At 36.9% G+C, this 21,438-nt stretch overlaps 1 protein-coding gene across 1 annotated transcript in view; it reads right to left on the bottom strand.

Moving 5' to 3' along the window:
- Positions 1 to 21,438, bottom strand: part of LOC131077996 (protein HLB1) — a 210,563-nt gene that overhangs the window by 159,745 nt on the left and 29,380 nt on the right. The window contains exons 2-3 of the mRNA XM_058015612.2: positions 8,938 to 9,063; positions 4,439 to 4,508 (exon numbers count right to left, since the gene is read on the bottom strand). Coding sequence (XP_057871595.1) covers positions 4,439 to 4,508; positions 8,938 to 9,063 — 196 coding nt within the window. The remainder of the gene's footprint in view (positions 1 to 4,438; positions 4,509 to 8,937; positions 9,064 to 21,438) is intronic.

Here is a 21,438-nt window from a genome sequence, read left to right as displayed (position 1 = left end):
AGAAAAAGAGGGGTAGAGAGATAGGTCTAGATCTTGGTGGAGATCTACAAACGCGCAATATTTGAAATTTCATCATTCATACTGATAGTTTCAAACTTTCAACTCTAAAATGTATAATACCAAGATTTCTTCAATGCTAATTATGTTGTTATATGGAGCCTAATCAGACTCGGAGGTTAAATTTTCCCTACTTCCATCAACGCAGTTTCCCCCTATGTTTTTCGACGGGGGTTTGGGGGCAACGCCCCCAAGTTGGGGTCAAGGGGCAATGCCCCCACTTCATTAATAAATCTATTTGAATGATATCATAATTATCTACACACAAATCTCTTATTACATTTCCATATACCTCTCTCCAACTTCTCTTTACCTTTATATCCTCCGTATGACCATTTGTTAACAAACCAACTTTAATCAAACCTTAATTTGTAGTCTTTTATACATTGTATCGGCCTTAAATACTTCATCATGTGAAGTACTGCCTTTAATAAAGCCTTGACAACTACTAATTGTGATCACTGATTTATTACTACTTAACTTGCTGCCTTTATAACCAAGAAGAATACATTTCATTGATTTTTCATCAAGCTTCTTTCTTTGTTGCTTAAGAATATACATGTAGGTTGTACATCCAAATACACGAAGATGAGAAATAGATGGCTTTACCATTGATCAGGCTTCTTTTGGTGTGATGCCATCAAGTGCTTTGGCGCTGGTGCATGATTCAGAAGATAAACCAATATATGCACAACTTCAGCCCAATAAGCATGTTCCAAGTGAGAATCCTACAACATGCTACGTACCATCTCCATGGTGACACGATTTTGCCATTCATCACCTCTGTCTTGCTGAGGTGTATATGTTGCAGTTAGTTGACGCCGAATTCCATTTTCCTTCAAGTAGGTGGAGAATTCTATGCTGGAGTATTCCCCCCTCGATCTAAGCAAAGGACACGAATACGCTGATTTGTATCTTTCTCCACAAGAGTGCAATACTCTTTCAAGTAGGAATTGGCTTCATCTTTACCCTACAAGTAATAGACACACATTTCTATTGTGTGATCATCAACAAAAAGCTGAAAGTACCTGAATCCATTGTGACTAGGTGCCATGGAGCCACACAGATCAGTATGTACCAGCTGCAAAGGTTGGCTTGCACGATGCTCACTAGAATGGAATGGTACTCAATATTGTTTTCCAACAATACAACTGGAACAAATAGCACTTGACTTCTCAAGTGAGGGAAGCCCTTTGACCATGTTTTTTTACTAAGTGTAATCAAATAACCAATGCTCAAATGAACAAATCTACGATGCCATAGCATAGCAAGATCGTTATCCTTAGTCACTAAGGTTTGATTAGTCATTATTGTCAATTGTATCAAGCCTAAACATTATAATAGTTTAAGACACACTTGCAACAATATTTGAACTTTTAGACTTATATCTAATAGCACATACCTTTTTATCCTAGTTTTTATCAAACTAAATTCTCAAATTATGATCAGGAAATTGTTAACAGATAGGAGATTTTTGGTTAGTCCTAGCAAATACAAAACTTCGATGAGCCTACAATGATGTATGCCAAACAACATAGAGATGTCACAAATACCTTAAATGTCATAGGTGGTATCATCTCCAAGAGAGACTTTACCATGATGGAGTTTCAATCAATAATATGAAATATTGTTTCATTCTGCCCAGTCTTGTGCTTTGTAGCACCCAAATCGAAGTTGATTGTGAACTACCTTCTAAAGTGTGGACTGAAAGCACATATTCCTCTTCTTGGGACTCTTCTTCTTCAGCAGCATTGCCATGTTGTTTTTGATTGTGATGAGCACACAGTTAAACTGAAAGAGGAGGGGGGGGGTTGTTGAATCAATATAACAACAATTTTTACCTTTTAAAACCTAATGCCATAAGCATATCAATTGCACAAATTCAACAACATAAGATGCAATAATTACACAATACAAGTAGAACAGGAGATTTACGTGGGAACCCTTGCAAGAGAAACCACGACAAAAATATTACTTTTATTAATCTTCTTTTTACAAATTTTGAAGGCACTAACCCACAAGAGGCACCAACCCCTCATTCGATTTGTCCTCTAAATTCTACTATAATTCTCTTCTTCAATCTGCTATAATGGTGATAATAAATCTGCCACAAAACTGATCACAATCTCCTCATAAAACTTATTATAAATCTGTCATACAACTTCTTGCAAAACTCTCTCCAATATGCTTCATAATTCTGCTCCCAAATCTTCATCTTTGCATGAAATCCTCTTCACAAATCTGCATAAATACTCCATAAATCTGATTGAAAAACTCCCATATGATTTCTTACAATCTATTCATCCAATCTGCAATTAACTCTTTACAATTTTCTCTTCACTTGCTGGTGTTTATGATATATTGTTTGTTCTCTACACACACAACTTCTCCACTTGAATGATCTGCCTTTACATCTTTAATGATTCTACGAATGGATACGACTCTTTGAAATGGATACAACCATTTGAATAGTCATGTCCTTTCAAATCTGCCTTAACTCAATCTCTTTTCTCCTTACTAATTTCCTTTCAAATCTTCATTAACTCATTACTAATTTCCTTTTAAATCGTCATTACTAATTTCCTTTCAAATCTGCCTTAACTCAAATCTTCATAGATCTGCTTCAAATCTGCTGTACAAACCCCTTATTAAATCTGCTCCAAATTCACTATTATCCTTCTCTTATATCTGCAATATCTTCTTCTTCTTGTATCTCTCTTCTCCCCTCACAAATGGTTGGTGGATGTATGATAGACTTGCACAAAACACTCTTTAAATCTGCTCCAATACTCTTCATAAATCTGATCTCAAATAATTGGATGCTTTCCTTCATATTTCTGCCTTAAGGTCTTCTCTAAGTTTGCATTCTTTCTCTCTAAACTTTTTTATATGTCTTCATAAAACCTGCTCAAACATCTCTTTTGGATCTGCATGTATCAATTTATTCTTTATAATTCCACACACACATTCTTTTCACACCACTATCACCTTTTATATCTTCACATCCTTATGCCTCTTCATGAAAAAAGACATCTCATTGAATAGAGGTGACCTTTTGAAAAGACATCACCTTTTGTTAACAATTATTTTTGATTGCTTTTTTAAAATGCTTTTATTTATCTTTAAATCAATCTGATTTTTATATCTGATATATATTTTTTTTGCACACACAACTCACACTATCATCCCACACTCAATGCTCTCTTTGTATCTTCCCACAACAAACAATTTCATTTAGAGACATCTCACCTTTAAAAATTATAACTCTTCATTTCATATGCTGATCACACCACTTCATTAATAAATCTATTTGAATTTTGAATGATATAATAATTATCTACACACAAATCTCTTATTACATTTCCATATACCTCTCTCCAACTTCTCTTTACCTTTATATCCTCCGTATGACCATTTGTTAACAAATCAACTTTAATCAAACCTTAATTTGCCGTCTTTTATACATTGTATCTGCCTTAAATACTTCATAATGTGAAGTACTGCCTTTAATAAAGCCTTGACAACTACTAATTGTGATCACTGATTTATTACTACTTAACTTGCTGCCTTTCTTTTATATGAATCACTGTACTCATAACTTCAATTGCTGCTCTCTACAATATATTCACTGCATCTTTACAGTGTTACACATAAATTGCTGCATTCTAAAAACAAAACTATCTGCTCTTCATAAGATATACGCCATACGCTATTCTTCAATGATAAGATCATTGTGACATCAATTATTTCGTTCTTGATATCAATGAATTATGCGTTGACATTAATGACAATTTCTAACAATCTTGTCTATTCACTTTGATATTAATGACAACTTTCAACAATCATTTATGTACCTTTGGCATCAATGACAACATTTCCAAAAATTTGTTCTTTTGTTGCTGACGTGTATTGGCACTTTGAAATGGCTTCTTTTGATGTCGATTTATTAGTTGAAACATGAGAACACAAGGCAATGACTTTGCTACTTTACCAGAGAACACTATCATTGACCTTGACTTGATACAGAAATATCAAATATAATGATAAATTGATAACAAAAATGTACACCAAATAGAATGAACATCGAGATACGTATGATTACTAACAATGATAAGGAACAAAAGGATCAAGAAACGGAAACTTGTCTCTTACACAACAAATATAATAAAGTTAAAGCCAATATGATTGTTTCACAATGAAAATGCCAAATTTGAGGTTTTCAAACATTGTTTTTACTTATTATAATCATTATCATGCAATCCATCGTAAGTTGGGTTGGCAGGTAATTGCCTCCCTGAATTCTCTAAAGTTAAGAGCAACCCATAACTCATGTTAATTAGTTTTTAATCTTTTGTTTTTTTCTATCTTTAGAAAAACGTACCTGCAAAACCAAAGCCCAATTGTACAGAGCATCATAGTCTTGTGGATTCCTTTCAATTGCACTTGCATACCTGTAGCACATAAACAGGTGAATGTAAATATTGACTAGGTATTTTCATAAACTTGCATCCTAGAGCGTCACTAATTTCCAACTCCTTAAATGACTTTCTGAAAGCTACAAAGTATTTTTAAATACAAATAAATATGCCAAAACCTAATACAGAAGCACTAGAAAACTACCACACAGCAACACTTCAACAATTACAACTTAATCAAGCAATTTAAATTACAGCATATTGCTATGGAAAGGATATTCATTTGAAAAAGTAGATCAAAAATTCAACTTAAGGACACCCTTAAGATCCTTAAGATTTAGTCCTACCAACTTATCCAACCAATTAGTCAGTTTGGTAGGAATAAACTGAAAAGGTCTAAGGACATGTGGAAGAAACCTCTTATGGATTGGATTAAACTCAATTTTAATGGAGCTGCAAAAGGAAATTCAGGATAAGTTGGAGGATATGTGATCTTTAAAAATGATAATAGGCAACCTGTGTTAATATTTTCGATCCACTTGGGGTTGGATATATATGGTCAAGCATAAGCAATGACTATCTTAGAAGCCATAAGACTGGCTGGTATAATGAAAACTTCAGGTGAAAAAAGGTATTGGATATTAATTACTTAAAATAATAAGAAGTCAAAACAACGGAGGGCAACAACAGGCGAAAAAATAGCTTTATAAAGAAATTTTAGAGGTAGACAAAGAATTTAAAGACTGAAACAAAACATATAAGCCAGACACGAAATAGGTTCACATATCTAGCAGCCACTTATGAGGTGGAAAAATGGGGCCAAGTGGGTTCTATTTTTCCATCTATAGAAACTAAAGCTAATCTTAGAAGGATGTGCGAAAGAAAAAGAGCTTGCTCTTCATTAATAATTGTAAATGTCGGAAGCAAAAAGATGAACAACTTCTGTGCATTAGAAAAATTATTTTGTATACTCACTAGTGTCTTTTGCTATTGCTAAATTCTAATGGTGAAAATATGCTTTGATCTGAAGAGTGGAGATTGCCCTAAAGATATAAATGTAGATAATTAAACCTGATTTTCGAAATTCTTATTGTATATTTTACCAGTTCAAATAATCAACTCTAACTAGGAGTTGGCATCTCAACCCTATTAAAGTAATATTGTAATATTAGTTTATAATGGTCAATATTACTTTAGGAATATTCTTTATTCTTTTAATTGCCATCTACTTTCTTAATTGTTGATTTTATAATTATCGGATAAATCACTTGTAACGCTTATTTAAGGAGACTTTTGCTCCTTTGTTAATATCGAAGATCTTGGTAATCATTCTCTATGATATTACTTTCTGACATTCTGTAACATGGTATCAAAGCTTGGGTTTTGAAAATTCTCACAAGGTACAGTGACAATTATAGAACCAATAGGCTGATTGATGTGGACACTAACCAGTTGACATTCAGCATGAATGTGATAATTGATGAAGAATCTGACCCTTTTAATCTCTCTTCTGACATCAAAATTACTGAAGATCAGCCTCTAAAGGCTAAAGACTTAGGTGTCTAGCTTCCATTAGCTGCACCTAAAGGCGGGGGCAAGGGAGGAGGCAGGGAGCTCTAATGATTCTAAAAAAGAGGAATCTACCAGGCAGGTACCGGTACCAATACCAGAAGATTTTGTTCAGGAGAATTTGGATCAGCATCCAAATCATATAATACTAAGCAACCCAAGACATGATGGCCATGCTGATTTGGATGGAGAGGTTTCTATAAAAAGACGTAAGTGGTGGGAAAAGCTTGTTGTGATGTTCAGGATGATGAAATGATTGAGGGGAGCTCATCCAAAGGCAAGAGCAAGAACACAATTAACTTTGCTCTTATGGCTAACATTCAAGAAGTCTATGAACCTCACATGTTTGAGTAAGCAACAGCTAAACCTAAATGGTAAAGGCCATGGAAACCAAAGATCGGAGTCATATGAAAAATAAAACTTGGGTTCTTTCAGATCTTCCACTAGGGAAGAAACCCATTAGCTACAAATGGGTTTACAAAGTCAAGAACAAAGCTAATGGTACACTTGACAATTACAAAGCGCAATTGGTGGCTAAAGGGTTCTCACAGAGAGAAGGTATTGACTGTGAGAAGACGTTTGCTCCTACAGCAAAGACGAGCACCATCCATCCAGTTCCTCAATGGTGACTTGGAGGAAATAGTGTACATGACTCAGTCTCAAGGTTTTCAAGTTGCAATAAAGGAGCATCAAGTATTGCAAACTGAAGAAGGCTCTTAATTGCCTAAATCAGGCACCCCGAGCAATAGGCGTTTTAGAGAAGTCCTTTAGACCAAACTTGTACATCAAAAGCATAGGAAATGACATCATCCTTCTGGTCACCTATGTGGATGATATCATCATTACAGATAAAGAGGCATATTTGATTGAACAAATCAAATGTAATTTGTGTAAGGTTTTTGACTTGACAGACCTAGGTCTCCTACATTATTGCCTAGGTGTAGAGGTTTGGCAAACAAGTGGTGGTATTTTTATTTCTCAATCTACATATGCCAGGATTTTGCTACAAGTTCAAAATGACAAATTGCAAAATCTCATCTACGCCTATTGAGAAAGGGCTGAAGCTTTCGGCCAAAACCGACACAGAGGTGATTAATAAGTCAGCATTCAAGCACCTAGTGGCCAGTCTTATCTATCTTACAGCCACTAGACCTGACTTGAGCAATGTTGTGAGTTACATTTCGAGATTCATGACAGCACCTAAGGCAGAACATTAGGTTGCAACAAAGAGGGTGCTGAGATATGTGAGCTTACAAAATAGGGGGTGTTCTTACAACCATGATTTTGAGCTCTGCACCAAGAGCTAAAGTTATTAGAGGCATTATTGGTCCTCTTGTGATTCATGTTTAGAGCAACATTAAGATTAGAGCCATATAACTTGCCAAATAGAGGAGACCATTTACATGTTTCAAAGATGTGTATCTAATTTCAAGACAAGAATAACAAAGAAATCATTTAATATTGATTCAATGAACTTTATTCTAAATGCATGGGGAATTGTTCAAAAATTTTGGTCAGAGCAAACTAATTACATCAACCTTCACTATAAAAAGGTAAGAAATTCTTTTACGTGCAGAAATGAGGGGCAACTGGTGGGAATAATAGTAACACAATCAAGTGGAAGTTTAGAAGTCCAAAGAAAAGCTATTGAAGATCAATCAGCCCAAGGTAGTTCATGTTTTGAGATCTCACTCTTATTTAATACATATTCTGTGTTGTAACCTAATTGTAAGCAGAGGCAGATATCATTGATGTAATTTCAGCCTGTGGATGAATAAAGTATTGATTCAGCTGTTTTCAAATTGCTCTTGTGATAATTGGGTTCCAATATGCATATTTGAGGTGTGCTTTGTGTTAGGCTGCATGGTTGGATGTTACCTTGAAAGTGGTTACAACATACTTGTTTCCTTGAAAGTTGAAACTTTACAAACAGACTAGGGTTTTAGTAAACTCACTAATAGACAGTAAGTTTTTGTTCATGTCACAGACATACCAGATATTTTTAAATGTATAATTAACAATATGTAAACCTAACAGATTCGCTACAATTCTTGTCCTCAACATATCTTGCATACCAATCTTTGTGACATGTATAGTGTCAGGACACTCCTGAGTCAAAGCACCAAGTTGTCTGTTCAGTAGATTAGTACTATGATGCCACAAATGCAAAATCACCCATTACTCCTTGCCCGTGCTCCTAGGCAATTTCTGCATACTATGGCCTCTTTTGACCACCTGCCAGATCACTTGTTACTTTTGACAATCTTTCTTTAAGGTTCCCAGCTGTTTACAATAGTAACACTTCCCATTGGATCTTGCTCTTTTTTCTTTCCATTAGGTTATTTCCCTAGAGAAAACAGCTAAATACAGTTCCATGAACTTGCAATAGATGAGCTGATATTTGAAAGAAAACTGACAGAGATATTACCATATGCATACGATGATACACTTTGCCTTCCTCAAAAAGAATATATGACAAGATGCACAAGGGGCTAAAAATTAAACTTTCTTGAAAACAATAGAAAACACAGGATGGTAGAGATAAGTTCAATTTCAGTTTTTCATCAAAATAAAAAAACATTTTTTAGTGGCTTCCCTCAAAGGAAACAAGATATAAAAAAATTTCACAATTGTGTAATAAATAACCTTGATAGGAGCTTATGATGATGAAACATAAAATGAGATATTTTTCACAAAGAAAATTTGATATTTTAATGTTATATGAATCTAGGAGAGTATGAAAGTCAACTAGAAATTAATCCTTACTTATTATGCACTGAATCCACTAGATATTTTGTATTCAATATTAAAGTGATTGCTTGGGTTATTTTAGCCTTGGATGGAACCTAAAACAGTTGTTGGTGTTTTGCAAGAGAATAAAACATGTCTGAGTTACCTTTTTGCAGCAAACGAAAGAATTCGTTGTCGAGAACGACCCTCTTCATCCCCAACCATAATGCTGTTAAGAAGATCAGCTGCCATATTCTTCTGACTCACAGAATGTTGAATGAGAGTTTCTGAGCTGAAAAATGTTTTGAAAACAGTGAAAATCACAAGTTATAATTATATATTTGGCAGTTGAAGTTTAACATGTTAAAAAGAACCCAATAAATTGCTTTTTGTAACTCGGAAGTAAAAATTGACAAGCACACAATTTTTCTAGAAGTTCTTCTACACACTCACTAGTGCCAAAACAAGGACAAGCACTTGAACAACGGACTCAAATGTTGTACATAAGAAAGTGTACCAACCAGCAATATCATGTATTGATCATGAGAACAGTGGGAGTTCAGGTGCAAAATATGTTATTAATGGCCAAAAATGAAAATAGCCAATTAAGACCATATTTTGGTACGAACAAAAAGAATCAACATCATTAGTAACTGTCATCCAAAATGAATAAGAAGCTGGGCAAAGGAAAAAGGAAAGAGACTACCTATCTGTTCCTGCATTCTCTCCACCCAATTTACACAAGTGGATATAGAAATGCTACAATATGTTTATCTAACAATCATAATCCAGAAGTGATAAGCATGAAGCCACATCAACAGTAATTCCAAGACAAAAACTAAAGTCAATACCAAGGTGTCCAGACACAAACGCCAAAGTGATGGAAATTTAATGAAAACTTGACGAATCTTATAAAATTAACCAAGCTTAAAACTATCACATTCAAGTGACAGAAGATGGAATGCAATCAAGAAGTAGCAAAGCAATATATATGATAAATTACTTACAGAAAGTTATATATATAATTTTATTTTGTGGATCAATACTAGAAAAAAGTATTTTATTATTTACAAACATTCACATACTGTATAAAATTATTTATTTATTAAATCAATAGGCTGAAACATTCTAACCAAATGGGCATAGAAATATGGAGCAAAACTAAACACCGAATGAAGGAAAAACTGAATTGAACCCAAGACGAATGGTCTTGGTACTCACCCACTATCCCTATGGTGATTTGGCAATAGTACAAGTTACAACAACCTAAAAGGGCCATTGTACATTTTGGTTAGCAGTCCAATCAACCCATTCATATATGTAGATAAATGTTCAAATTTAGAACGAATGCACAACTATCCACCAATTTAAAAATTCCCCATCAAATATTTCATTAAATAAATGTGTGTCTATATAAAGATAATATGAGCATTTGTTTATATAAACATCCTATTATAACTATACATTATTACGTTTAAATGAATGTGCAAGTTTGTAAAGATAATAAGAATATTTGTTTGTATAAATATCAACTAATAACTTTACATTATTATGATTAGAAATGAGTATGTTTATATTAACATAATAAGAATGTTTATTCAACCTATCCAAAAAAAAAAAAAAATTGTTTATTTAAACATCATCTTTTATAACCTTAAGTTATAGCTGATTTGTAACTCCCATGATATAGTGAATAGATAAACAAGCCCATATATTTTGTAAAATGCCTCATTCTTCTCATTTTCATTTCTAAACCGCCAATCCATACAAAAATTGGTATCAAATCAGGTTGATGGTGTAAGGGAAGTGTAGAAAGGGTACATACAACATTGGTTGTGAAAATTTGAAGAAAAGTTGGGAAGGAAGAAAGTTTGTCAATACTGAATTGAAGGATTAAACAAGAAGGAAGATGCATTGCAATTCAAACAAAAACATTGCAGGCCACCATGTGAAGGGAGCATTTGCAGTCATGGCTAGAAAAACACACTAACAGTCACATTCTTTTAGTCATAAGTGCCTAACAAAGGAAGGGTATTGTTGATGTGTGTTTTATGCACATAACATTTCAAAATAAAATACCAAGGTAATTTACCCTCTCTTGAACAAAATCACCTCAAATGCTAAGGGTAAGATCAACTAAAATGATTCCAAGGTTTCTACATGTTAGGTCTTGACGAGTGAGTAACTCAATGGTCGATGTGAATTGTTGTGTTCACTTGGGGACTTACACAAATGTTAGGATTATCTTCTTTGATCATGAAATATGCAGAATATGCGTGCTGACAACTTAGGATTTGGCAATGTAGTTCTGGACTTAATTCTTACTAAAAAAATGGGCAAAAGGAATAGGGTTCAGGAAATCTATTTTAGGCCTAGGAATGTAGGAAATGATGAACAAGTTTAGTGGAATCAAACTAGGTCAGGTCTCACAAACAGGTATTGACACAAGATTAGTGCAATCGTCTAAGGTATACTCAAGGATTTTCAGACTATCACCATCAAACGTTGACACCATCCAAGTTGATGCTTGTCAAGGGACGCATAATAGTTCAAGTTAAGCTTACTCAAATTTTCGGTCGACCACACAAGGCGCACTTACCAGCGGCAAGAAGCTAGTGGTATGGATTAAGGATTCCACACAAATATATTCAACAAATCTTTCACTCAATCTAATAAATATGAAAATAAATTCTAATATAACTTGGAGGAATTGAGAACCATGAATGCAAAGACAACATTTGAAGAGCAAAAATCACCAACAATTGAACAATGATTTAGATTCAAATAGCTGCAGCATATACCAACAATTCTACAAAATCTCTCCCTTACAAATGAGAGACAAGGAGGTATATATAGAGTCTCTTACAAAATGGATGGCCAAGATTAAAACTAAATCAAGGGCCAAGATCATGCCAACAAAACCCTAGAATTGCCCTAATTAGGGTTTACATCAAAAATGGTGCCACCAACATATGGCCTAATAAAAGATACCTAGTCATCAAATAGGGAATCTTTTAGAAGATTCCTCCCTGCATCTCTCTCTCCTAGCATACTCCAAGAATCTAGCCAATGCAGAATCTAACTCCTCCATGGAAATGCTAGGCAAGGTATCCTGCTGCAAATCAATCACATCCAATGAATCTGAGCAAGCGTCCAAATTGTTCTCCCAATCTAGCATGAGCTTCTGCGAACTATGAACATGAATCAACAAAGAGACCAAATCATCTATCTAACTATTCTTCAAAGAGTCCAACTGACAAAAATACATAAGTTTCATCTTATCTCTTAATTGGGCTAAGTGTAAACCACTAGATTCACTAACATCAACACCCAATAACTCCTCAATTGAGGCAAGGATCTTCAACTGAATGTCTTGAATCAATCCTTTCATCTCTGTACAACTCAATTGGGCGTTCTCATAAGTTGATTTCTTCACGGCCAATGAACAATACCAGCCATGGAAATCATACCTATCTCCATTGTGCACAATGTTCTCACTGATCAATGAGGACTTGGGAATCTTCTTCAAAGCTCTGAGGCGTGGAATAGTCTTCTCCTGGATAAGTCGGAATTCTTCCCAAACTCCCTCCAAATACTGGATTCTAAACATGAGCCCTATTGTCCTATCATATGCCTGGACAAACTGAGTAAGGAAATCATCTACCTGTTTTCTTGCACTCTCAATCCACTTCTCCACCTCCGAGAATGTATCTCTTGTTGCCTCATAGTGTGAATGTAGTCCATGATCAAACGCAGTAGGGGAAATAAGGGTGGGATTCTCACGCCTTATCCCCGCAATATACTCTCTAAGTCTGATATTCTCTTCTCTGTACTTCTTCTCTTCAATTTCTCTATCTAACCTTGCACTGATCGCCTTAAGGAGGTTATCACCAACCTCCTGAAACTCTTGCTCTCTTGTAGTACGGCCAAGGGCAACTGAAGTAATTTGGAAATCTATAGGAGTAGTAATGTCCGTCGTCACTCCTCCAATAGGAACAACCACCTGCGCAATCCGCATTCCCGTCTCATCTCTAGCTATGTGCGACAAAATCTCAACTCTCTTGGGTTCTTTCTCCTTATTGCTCCTAGCTAGGTAGTCATCAATGTTATCAATAGGTTGTACCTCTATCATTTTCTTACTTTTTTCCATACTTTTCATCAGCCAATCAAGAATAGCGAACATCTCCATACCATCATCGAGACACATATCTCGATCAAGTCCTCTCAATGCCGAGATAACATCATCATCATCATCAGGATTACTCCAAGTCAAATCATATATCGCATTTCCCAAACTAACCTCCAAAAAGGACGGTAGGGAATCCCGGTTGATCATCATCCTCATTTCGTGGAGCAGATGTCGATGTGGCATGTAACTCCTAAATATTCTCTGGTAGTATCACTGTGTTGGAACATTGTTGGGTTTCCTTATTTTGTTCTGTTATTTCAATTTCCTTGATTGATGAGACATTGAGAGGTGGTGAAGGAATGATAGTCTTTTGTTTCTTCTTCTTGACCTCCTCAATCTTCTTCCCTCTGGCCTTGACTCCTCCTAACATGTTTTTCCTTCTCTTAGGAGCTTGACTCTCTTCATCTACATGAATCCTGACATCACTGATACTCCTCTAATCCTCTTCGGAAGTAGATTCTTCCGGCTTCATCTTTTCATAAGTGAAGGAAACACCCATATCAACTAACTTATTCATCTGAATATCTACCCATGTAAGGGAGAAACTCAAGACCTCTCTCATCAATACATTCATATCAATCTCTTCTGATTGTGACCAACTAGGCAATAAGATTGCCTTCTTCATTTCATTTTCATACTGTCGATGCGTATGATCCATGTCATCTAACACTTGATCAGGAATGAGGAAACGTCCACACTTCCTCATGAAATCCACTGACATTCTGGACCACATTCGTCTCTTCACTGCCTGCTCATCTATCAGGTTGGTCCAATAATCTTCTATGTCTACCTTGTGGATGAACTTCTCTCCCCTAATCCTTCCAACTTTCTTATCTGGATCAAATCTTTCTCTTTTCTTGAAGGTTGCAAATAGATAGAATGCAAGCTCCTCACTCGCAGTGCTCCCGGCTAAGGCAGACTGGCAAACCTCCAACATCTTCCCAACTGAAATAGGGAATGTCATGCCTGTCCTATGCTTCTCTCTCTGAATGGAATCAAACTCTAGAAGTTGTCTCACCACTTCCAACAAGATCATTCTGTCGGAAGGATACCTAGGAAGCCTGTAGGGTTCGGATTGAAACCCATGAATCCTAAGGTACGTGAAAGTGGGAAACTGAATATACCACTGTCCATATTTCTCTATTAACTCCATTGCCTCCTTGGACAACCTCCTGCGGATTCCGCCTTGCAGCATCCGCGTGATGTACATTGTGAATACGTCATTCACTCTCTTATAGTCTTCAATTCTATACATGTTCAACTGGGATAGCACTCATGACTCCTGAATTGTCCTTGCCCATTCCCAACTTCACCTCTGCATATCAATCCTTTGTATGAAACAAACCGTGCAAGCAAGTATACCAAGTAGGAAGTCATGGCGAATGACATGGACTGCTCTACATTCCTCAGCTGAAAGTCCAAATTGTCACTCATGATTCTAGACCAATTTATCAATGTCCCTCTAAGACAATCCTGGATGAAGTAGAACATCCATCCATTGAATATTACACCTTGCGGCATTTCCATCACTCTGTTAAGCAGGAATACTAAGCCACTATATTCCTCTTTGAAATCTGTGCACATGAGTGTCTTGGGAGCCTTGGAATGATGAAGCCTAGGCTCGATCATCCACTCTTTGTTTATTATATTATTACACGCATCCATCTTCTTCGTGTACCGCTCTTCATATTCATTCTTAGTTGCATTCCTCATATCTACTCCACGTGGGATTCCAAACACTTCAGTAATCGCATCCTCAGCAAGGTAGGCAATGACAACGCAATGACAACGCCCTTAGGAGTCTTGATCATTCGCGAGTGAGGATCATAACATCATGCACACTCCAAGATAAGCTCACTGCATTGTATGAACTGTGGAAATCCAGCGGCTTGAAAAATACCACTCTTCATAATGTTTACATACGCTGGGGAAGGAATCTGATTTCCGACTCCAAACATCCATTGTCGCATCAGGTTCAAGCTCAAGAAATGCATGTTTGTATCCGTAATCTCCTTCCATCTAGATGACATCTTGGATTCTGGATAGAATCCAGTCTCCAATATCTTCTGTTGTTCTCTTCTTTCCTTAAATCCGGACTTCAACATTGCACGTGTACGAAGCTTGAAGCTAGAACTTAGAAAAAATATAATATTCTTAATAGAATTCTTGACTTCTTAATGATTTAGGCTAATTAGGGTATGAAGTCAGGGAAATAGTCCACACTCTAGGTAGATCTTAATAATTAAATACAAAATGTGACAAGATTAGGGTATGAAACCCTCATGAAATCAACACCTCCTTATACTCAGAAATTTCGTGCAAATCATAGTGCAAAGGAGTATACCGGATCAAGAGTGACTAGGGAAAGGTGTGAAAGGTTGTGTTTTCACAAAAATTTATGTCTGAAGACACCTTCCGCAGTCAACAATGAAGGTCACAAATCTGAAGACAACCTACAACTAATAAATTAACCTCTCAAAACAAGTTGCAATCATTCAAAAATATGCACAAACTTGATAAAAATCAATCTGGACAATGAAAACAATCAAACTCGGGAGCATAGGTATGGCTGGTAAAAGATAAGTTTCTGAGGACAAGCAGCCAATAACAAAGTTGCAAACCTGAGACAGCCCTACAATGGTCTGAAAGTGATCCCAAAATGCCTCCAAAATGTCTCCAAATGCAAATCGCTGTAGTTGTGGTTGGTTGGGTAATAAAAGTTAGGTCTGAAAATTGATGATTAGCCAGCAATGGAGGTCGAACTAGCTGAAGCAATGGCTTCAGAATTCAGATCTGCAGTAACCTCAGCAAGTAGGAACAATGGCAGCCACCAAGTGTGAAGGGATCCACCAAAATATGGCACCAAACCAAAATCGAAATTTTCCAGCTATGGCGTCACCTACACAAGTCTGAAAACGTCATCAATGGCCTTCAAATCTGCCAACTTAGGTCTGAGAACAGCAAGCAAGAATGCCGGCATCAACAAAATCGTCCAAATTGGAGGTAAAGGCTCCAAACACAAAAATTGCCCTTGCACAAAATCACTATCTTCACCAAAAATCGTGGTACTTGATCAACAATGGCAACCACCAATCATGTCCCCTGGCTGGAAAATGGAATGGCAATGGGAAAAAATGGCAGCAAGAAAAGTCTTCAATCAATCACTTTACTTGCTCCAAAATCGCCCTTTACACAAACACACTTGGCAAACTCAAATAATAAAATAATGTTGGACTCCTCCCTTTAAACTTGCTTTCATCATCAAATCTCACCACACAAGCAATGTGGGATAAAACACTTGTTCTTATACTTGCTTGGGTAAAACTGATTTGCTTCTAGAAGGTTGAAAACATTAAATGCTTATTGCAAATCATTTATTAATTGTTTTTCATCTTTTAAATAATCATCACCTTTTATTAAAAAACAATTAAATGCGGCTCATTTATTAAAAAAATTCAATTTAAATCAAAAATGGGCCAATTAGGGGAAATCAATCCTAGTAAGGATTAAAAAAAATCCTCACAAAAATCACTTAAAACTCATCAAATATCCCCTTAGGGGAAAATCGATCCCAGTCTGGATGAAAATCCGGACTCAAAATCATCAAATGTGCATAAAATGGGGCTAGGGGAAAATCGATATAAGTGGAGAATGAAAAATTCCACTTAAAATTAAGTCATCATACAAAAATACCCCTCTGGTGGAAAAACGATCTTAGTCTGGATGAAAATCCGGACTCAAAAATCATCAAAAATACTCTCAGTAAAAAATCGCTATGAGTCTAGATGAAAATCCGGACAAAAATCCTCAAAAACTTGTCACAAAAGACCTGGTGGAAAATCAACCCAGGTGTGGAATGAATGTGTTAGTCCTCCCTTCTTTTCTTCGAGTTTCAATTCAAAGGTTTCCCTTTAATGTTTATTTTCCCTTTTTGGTTGTGTATTTCCTCCCTTTGAACTCAAGTCATTGAACTTTTCCTTAGTTCAAAGCGCACTTTAAAGATAGTTGTCTTTGTGGCTTTGTTTCATGGTAAAGGCGAGCGCTTTGTTGAAAATTTGTATTGAACTTGAACCTTTGAACCTTTTTGGTTCAAGGTTCAAGGTTCAAAGTTGTTTCCACGGTAGTTTTGTCTTTGCTCGTTCATTGTCCTTTTGTTTTGTCGTGGAGACCGTTTTATGTTATGTTTTATGTTATTCCTCAAAGTTGAACTTGAACCTTTGAACCTTTCGGTTCTTGGTTCAAGGTTCAAAGTTCGAAAGTCTTAGTTCAAGGTTTCATGTAGAAGTGGTGCATGTATCATGGAGGGAAAATGGCATCGAGAAAGGAGAATATTTCGGGTAGTTCGAAATGTTAGTTTCTAATTATGGCAAACAATCATGGTAATTTGTGTGTCATGTGATGGAATGACCCGAAATTAAATGCATGCCGGTTATACATAAAATCAAGTGTCAATTCACACGAGCTTACTTAATTAGTACAGCTAGCTAGGATTTGAGTCTGATCTTGTCCAATTTTTGCTGCAAAAGCTAGCAATCTTTCTAGTACCTTCTCAGTAGCCGTGAAAGCGAGGAAAGTCGGAGGTATTGTATCTACATTCAGAAGCTTTCCGAGAATTTGTTGTCGAGATCAGGTTAGTTTCAATTGTTCCTTCTTCTGTTGTATTTAATTGTTCTGGAAACTAGTTGTTGTCCATTCCCTTTGCTGTGTAGAAGAATTCATTTCATTCCTGAAATTATTTGATAAATATGAGATGGGCCATCATGAGGCCAACTCTGCCGAAATTGAGGCGCACTTCCTGTTTAGTTAGCTCGCTTCCAGAGATGGGGGACGCTTTATTAGCACAAGCAAACCTCTCTGATTTTCTTGAGAGAGTTAAGAACCCAACCCAAAATTCTATGATGGAGAAAATTGTAAGAAGTGGTCTGGTTGAGACCGCCGCATTTCCCGTCGTTACACCATACCTAGAGCTAGTTTTAGAATGTATGAACTGGTATGATGCAGAACACGGGTGTATTAGGAACATTAATGGTGAGGTGTTGTTGAAAATTGATAAGGAGACCATAATGGCAGCAATGGGCATTCCTCATAAGAAGTCATATGAAGATTGGACCATTGGTACTTCATGCTCCTTCTTTTCTGAGAAGAGCACTTACAGAAGTGTAATTGCTAGGAACTGGTTATTGAAAATTCAAAAAGGAGGTTCCAAGTTACCAAGGCCACTCACCAGAGAGCATTTCATAACAGAAGTACGGGATATTGTTGTTTTGTTGAATAGATTGAAAGGAAATGCTCATGCCTTTTATTGGGAAGACTGGATGTATTTCTACATCCAAGTCATGTTGAATAGAAGTGCGTACCTAGATTGGGGATAAGTTGCAGAGAGATTGCATGAGAGTTTAAACAAATTTGTGGGGATGAGTGGTTTCTATATGTCCTTGTACCCGTTTTATATGCTTGCTTGCACCCGAGATTGGAGTGGCTTACACCATGAACCTTGGATTGATGGAATAAGGGTATATGAATACTATCCTCACCTGCAGGAGCAGAGATATGCAGAAAACTTCATGAGATGGAATGACATTTTTGCAGGAAGATTGGTTCATGAGTTGCAGGGTAATACAAACAGGAGATTGTCGACAGAAGCAATGGAATTTATTGGTATTTATGGTAGTTTCTTTATCTAGATTGCTCAGTTCACCTATATTAGAGTTGGCGGCTTTCAAGGTGAACCTTTCAGGTTACCCAGGTATGCTCTGGATAGCTATATTTTAATTGAAGTCAATCGACAGCTAGCTTATATTGATATGAGAAGTGGAGGAAAGTCTGGGGTTGTCTTTCCAATAGAGCTGGGGTACTATAGTTGTAGAACTGTTTCAGATGCCTTTAACCTTGAACTTGAATTCAAGAAGTTCAATCTGTAGTTATATGTTGCTAGACATAAATTTGATAGTCGGAGGTTTGCTATAGAGAACTTAAATGTTGATGATGGTTTTTGTCATGAACCTCGGCTAGAAGATTACTGGGAGAACTGTGATGATGAATTTGAAGTCAGAAGAAGATTGTGATCGAAGTTCACAGTTCAACAAATTGTGACAATAGGTTTGTCCGTGAATATCTCAGATGTACAAGACGACGAAGGCGAGGAAGTTGTTGATCCTGAGTTCAACAAGAAGATACAGGGGCAGCCTATTCCAAAAGTCGATTGGGATAGGAAAGGGGATGACAACATTCAGGCTAGAACTTTCAATGTGATTAGACGGACACAAAGATGGCTGAAAGACCATCGTTTTGGACAACAGCCCATATGTGCACCTAATAGTAGAAAAGTTGGTCGAACTTGTGCAACTTGTCAAGCATCTCTTTCCCCTTCTGACATTGTTATTGATATTGCAGGTAATGAGAAACAAAAGACCGAGAAAACCAAAATTGCAAACTTAGGAGAATCTTCATTGAGTTCTTCCCCTGCTCGTTTCACCAGATCTCGTAGTAAGAAAAGCAACCAGAAACTCCTTGCAAGTCCACTTGCAGTAGATTTGGATTCCGAAGAAGAAGCTCAAGGAATGATGGATGCTCAAATGCAGGACAAGCTCATTACAGGTGCTGCTGATAAGGAAAAGGAAACCCAAGAAGCTAAGGATTCTATGAACGCCATGGTCGTTGTCATCACCAACCAGCAATCACCTCCACCCAAGGAAACATCTACTGTTCACAAATGGCTAAGTGCTTCACTTACTGTTGTGACGTATTCACACATCGCCCCATTGTAAATGGGGACGCCTACTTTTTTTGCTTTCTGGGGTTTGCTTTCTAGGTGTTTAGGGTTTGTCTGTTAGCATTTGCATTTTGAGTGTCGCCAGGGGATCAATAGGATGGTAGGCTTTGCTTGAGCTAGGGGAGTCAGCAGGTGCTCCAGGTTAGGGTTTCTTTGAGAGTCTTCCTTAGGGCTTGGTTTTGCTCTTGTTGCTAATTGTGTCTTGCTTTGTGAGTGGGTATCATTCTTGAAGGTCCGAGCTAGGTCAAGTTGGTGAGTGATGAAGTCTGGAATGTCATCCTGATCTTCAAATGCCCTAAAATTTGGCTAAGTCTGGAATGCCCTGATCCTGAAATTTGGCTAAGTCTGGAATGTCCTAATCCTGAAATTTGACTAAGTCTGGAAAACTGAAGAATCCTCCAAAAACTAGATTTTGCAATATAACTCCTGGAGGTCCGAAACCACTCTCAAACATCCTGGAAATATATATGGAATATAACTTAAAATATAAGAAAGAAGAATATTATATTCCATAAAATGATCTTGACGGAGAGTCCAAAATGTCAAATTTCGCTCTTGACCCTTCCAAAGGGTCCAAAGCGAATTTCGCTCCTGACCCTTCCAAAGGGTCCAGAGCGAAATTCTCCATAAGACATTCTACTTTGACCAAAACCTAGAACTAACGCATTCCTAGGCTTGAATGAAGGCAAAAGCACTTGTTTGAATGAAGAAATGCGAAAAAATGAAGTCAGGATCATGGCCTAAGGTGAATTTCGCTCCTGACCCTTCCAAAGTGTCCAGAGCGAAATTCATATTTCCTCTATTTTTCTCCTTAGCTTGACCAAGTTTGTAGACTTTTGAGGCATAATTGAGAAGGTTTGATGCAACTTTGCCTTGGAGAGGAGATTTAGATCTTGGGATGATGGATTCTAGCCTGGGAGAGGAATTTTGCCCCTGACCCTTCCAAAGGGTCCAGAGCGAAAATCCTTATAACCCTCATTTTCCTTCCTTGTTTTGGATGGGCGTTGGTTTATTAGGCATTGTGTGTGAGTCTTGATGTGTTCTTGCCTTGAGAAGTGTTTTGAAAAGTGAGGATCTTGTCCAAAAATAGGAATTTCGCTCCTGACCCTTCCAAAGGGTCCAGAGCAAAATTCTTCATAAGCCTCATTTGCTCCCTTGTTTTGGATACCAACCTTGTTCCATGGGCGAATTTGGGAAGGAAATAACATGTCTCTGCCTTTTGAGGTGATGGAACGTAGAAATGTGAAGGATTTTGGCCAAGATTAGGAATTTTGCTCCTGACCCTTCCAAAGGGTCTAGAGCGAAATTCACTATAATCCTCATTTGCTACCTTGAATGGGCTTAAAACCTAGTTCCTCAAGTGGAAAACAATCTATATTTGCCTCCAGAAGAGGATTGAAGTTTGAAAAATGAGCAATTAAAGCCTAAATCAAGATTTTTGCTCCTGACCCTTCCGAAGGGTCCAAAGCGAAAATCAACCTAAGACTCATTTCTTGCCTTATTTGACCAAATTTTGATTTGCAAGGCATTTTGAAGGGAAGAGTAGACATGTTTGGACGTTGGAAATGTTTGAAAGCCTTGAAAAAATTAAGGATTCTAGCCAAGAAGGTGAATTTCGCTCCTGACCCTTCCAAAGGGTCCAGAGCGAAATTCCTTGCAAGCCTATTCTTTTGACCTTGTTTTGGCTTAAGACCTTATCCCTTGGG

This window comes from Cryptomeria japonica, chromosome 5, assembly GCF_030272615.1.
Source record: "Cryptomeria japonica chromosome 5, Sugi_1.0, whole genome shotgun sequence".
NCBI classification, from domain to species: domain Eukaryota; kingdom Viridiplantae; phylum Streptophyta; class Pinopsida; order Cupressales; family Cupressaceae; genus Cryptomeria; species Cryptomeria japonica.
The sequence above is the reverse complement of the archived record's forward strand: the minus strand, read 5'-3'. Positions and strand labels throughout refer to the sequence as shown.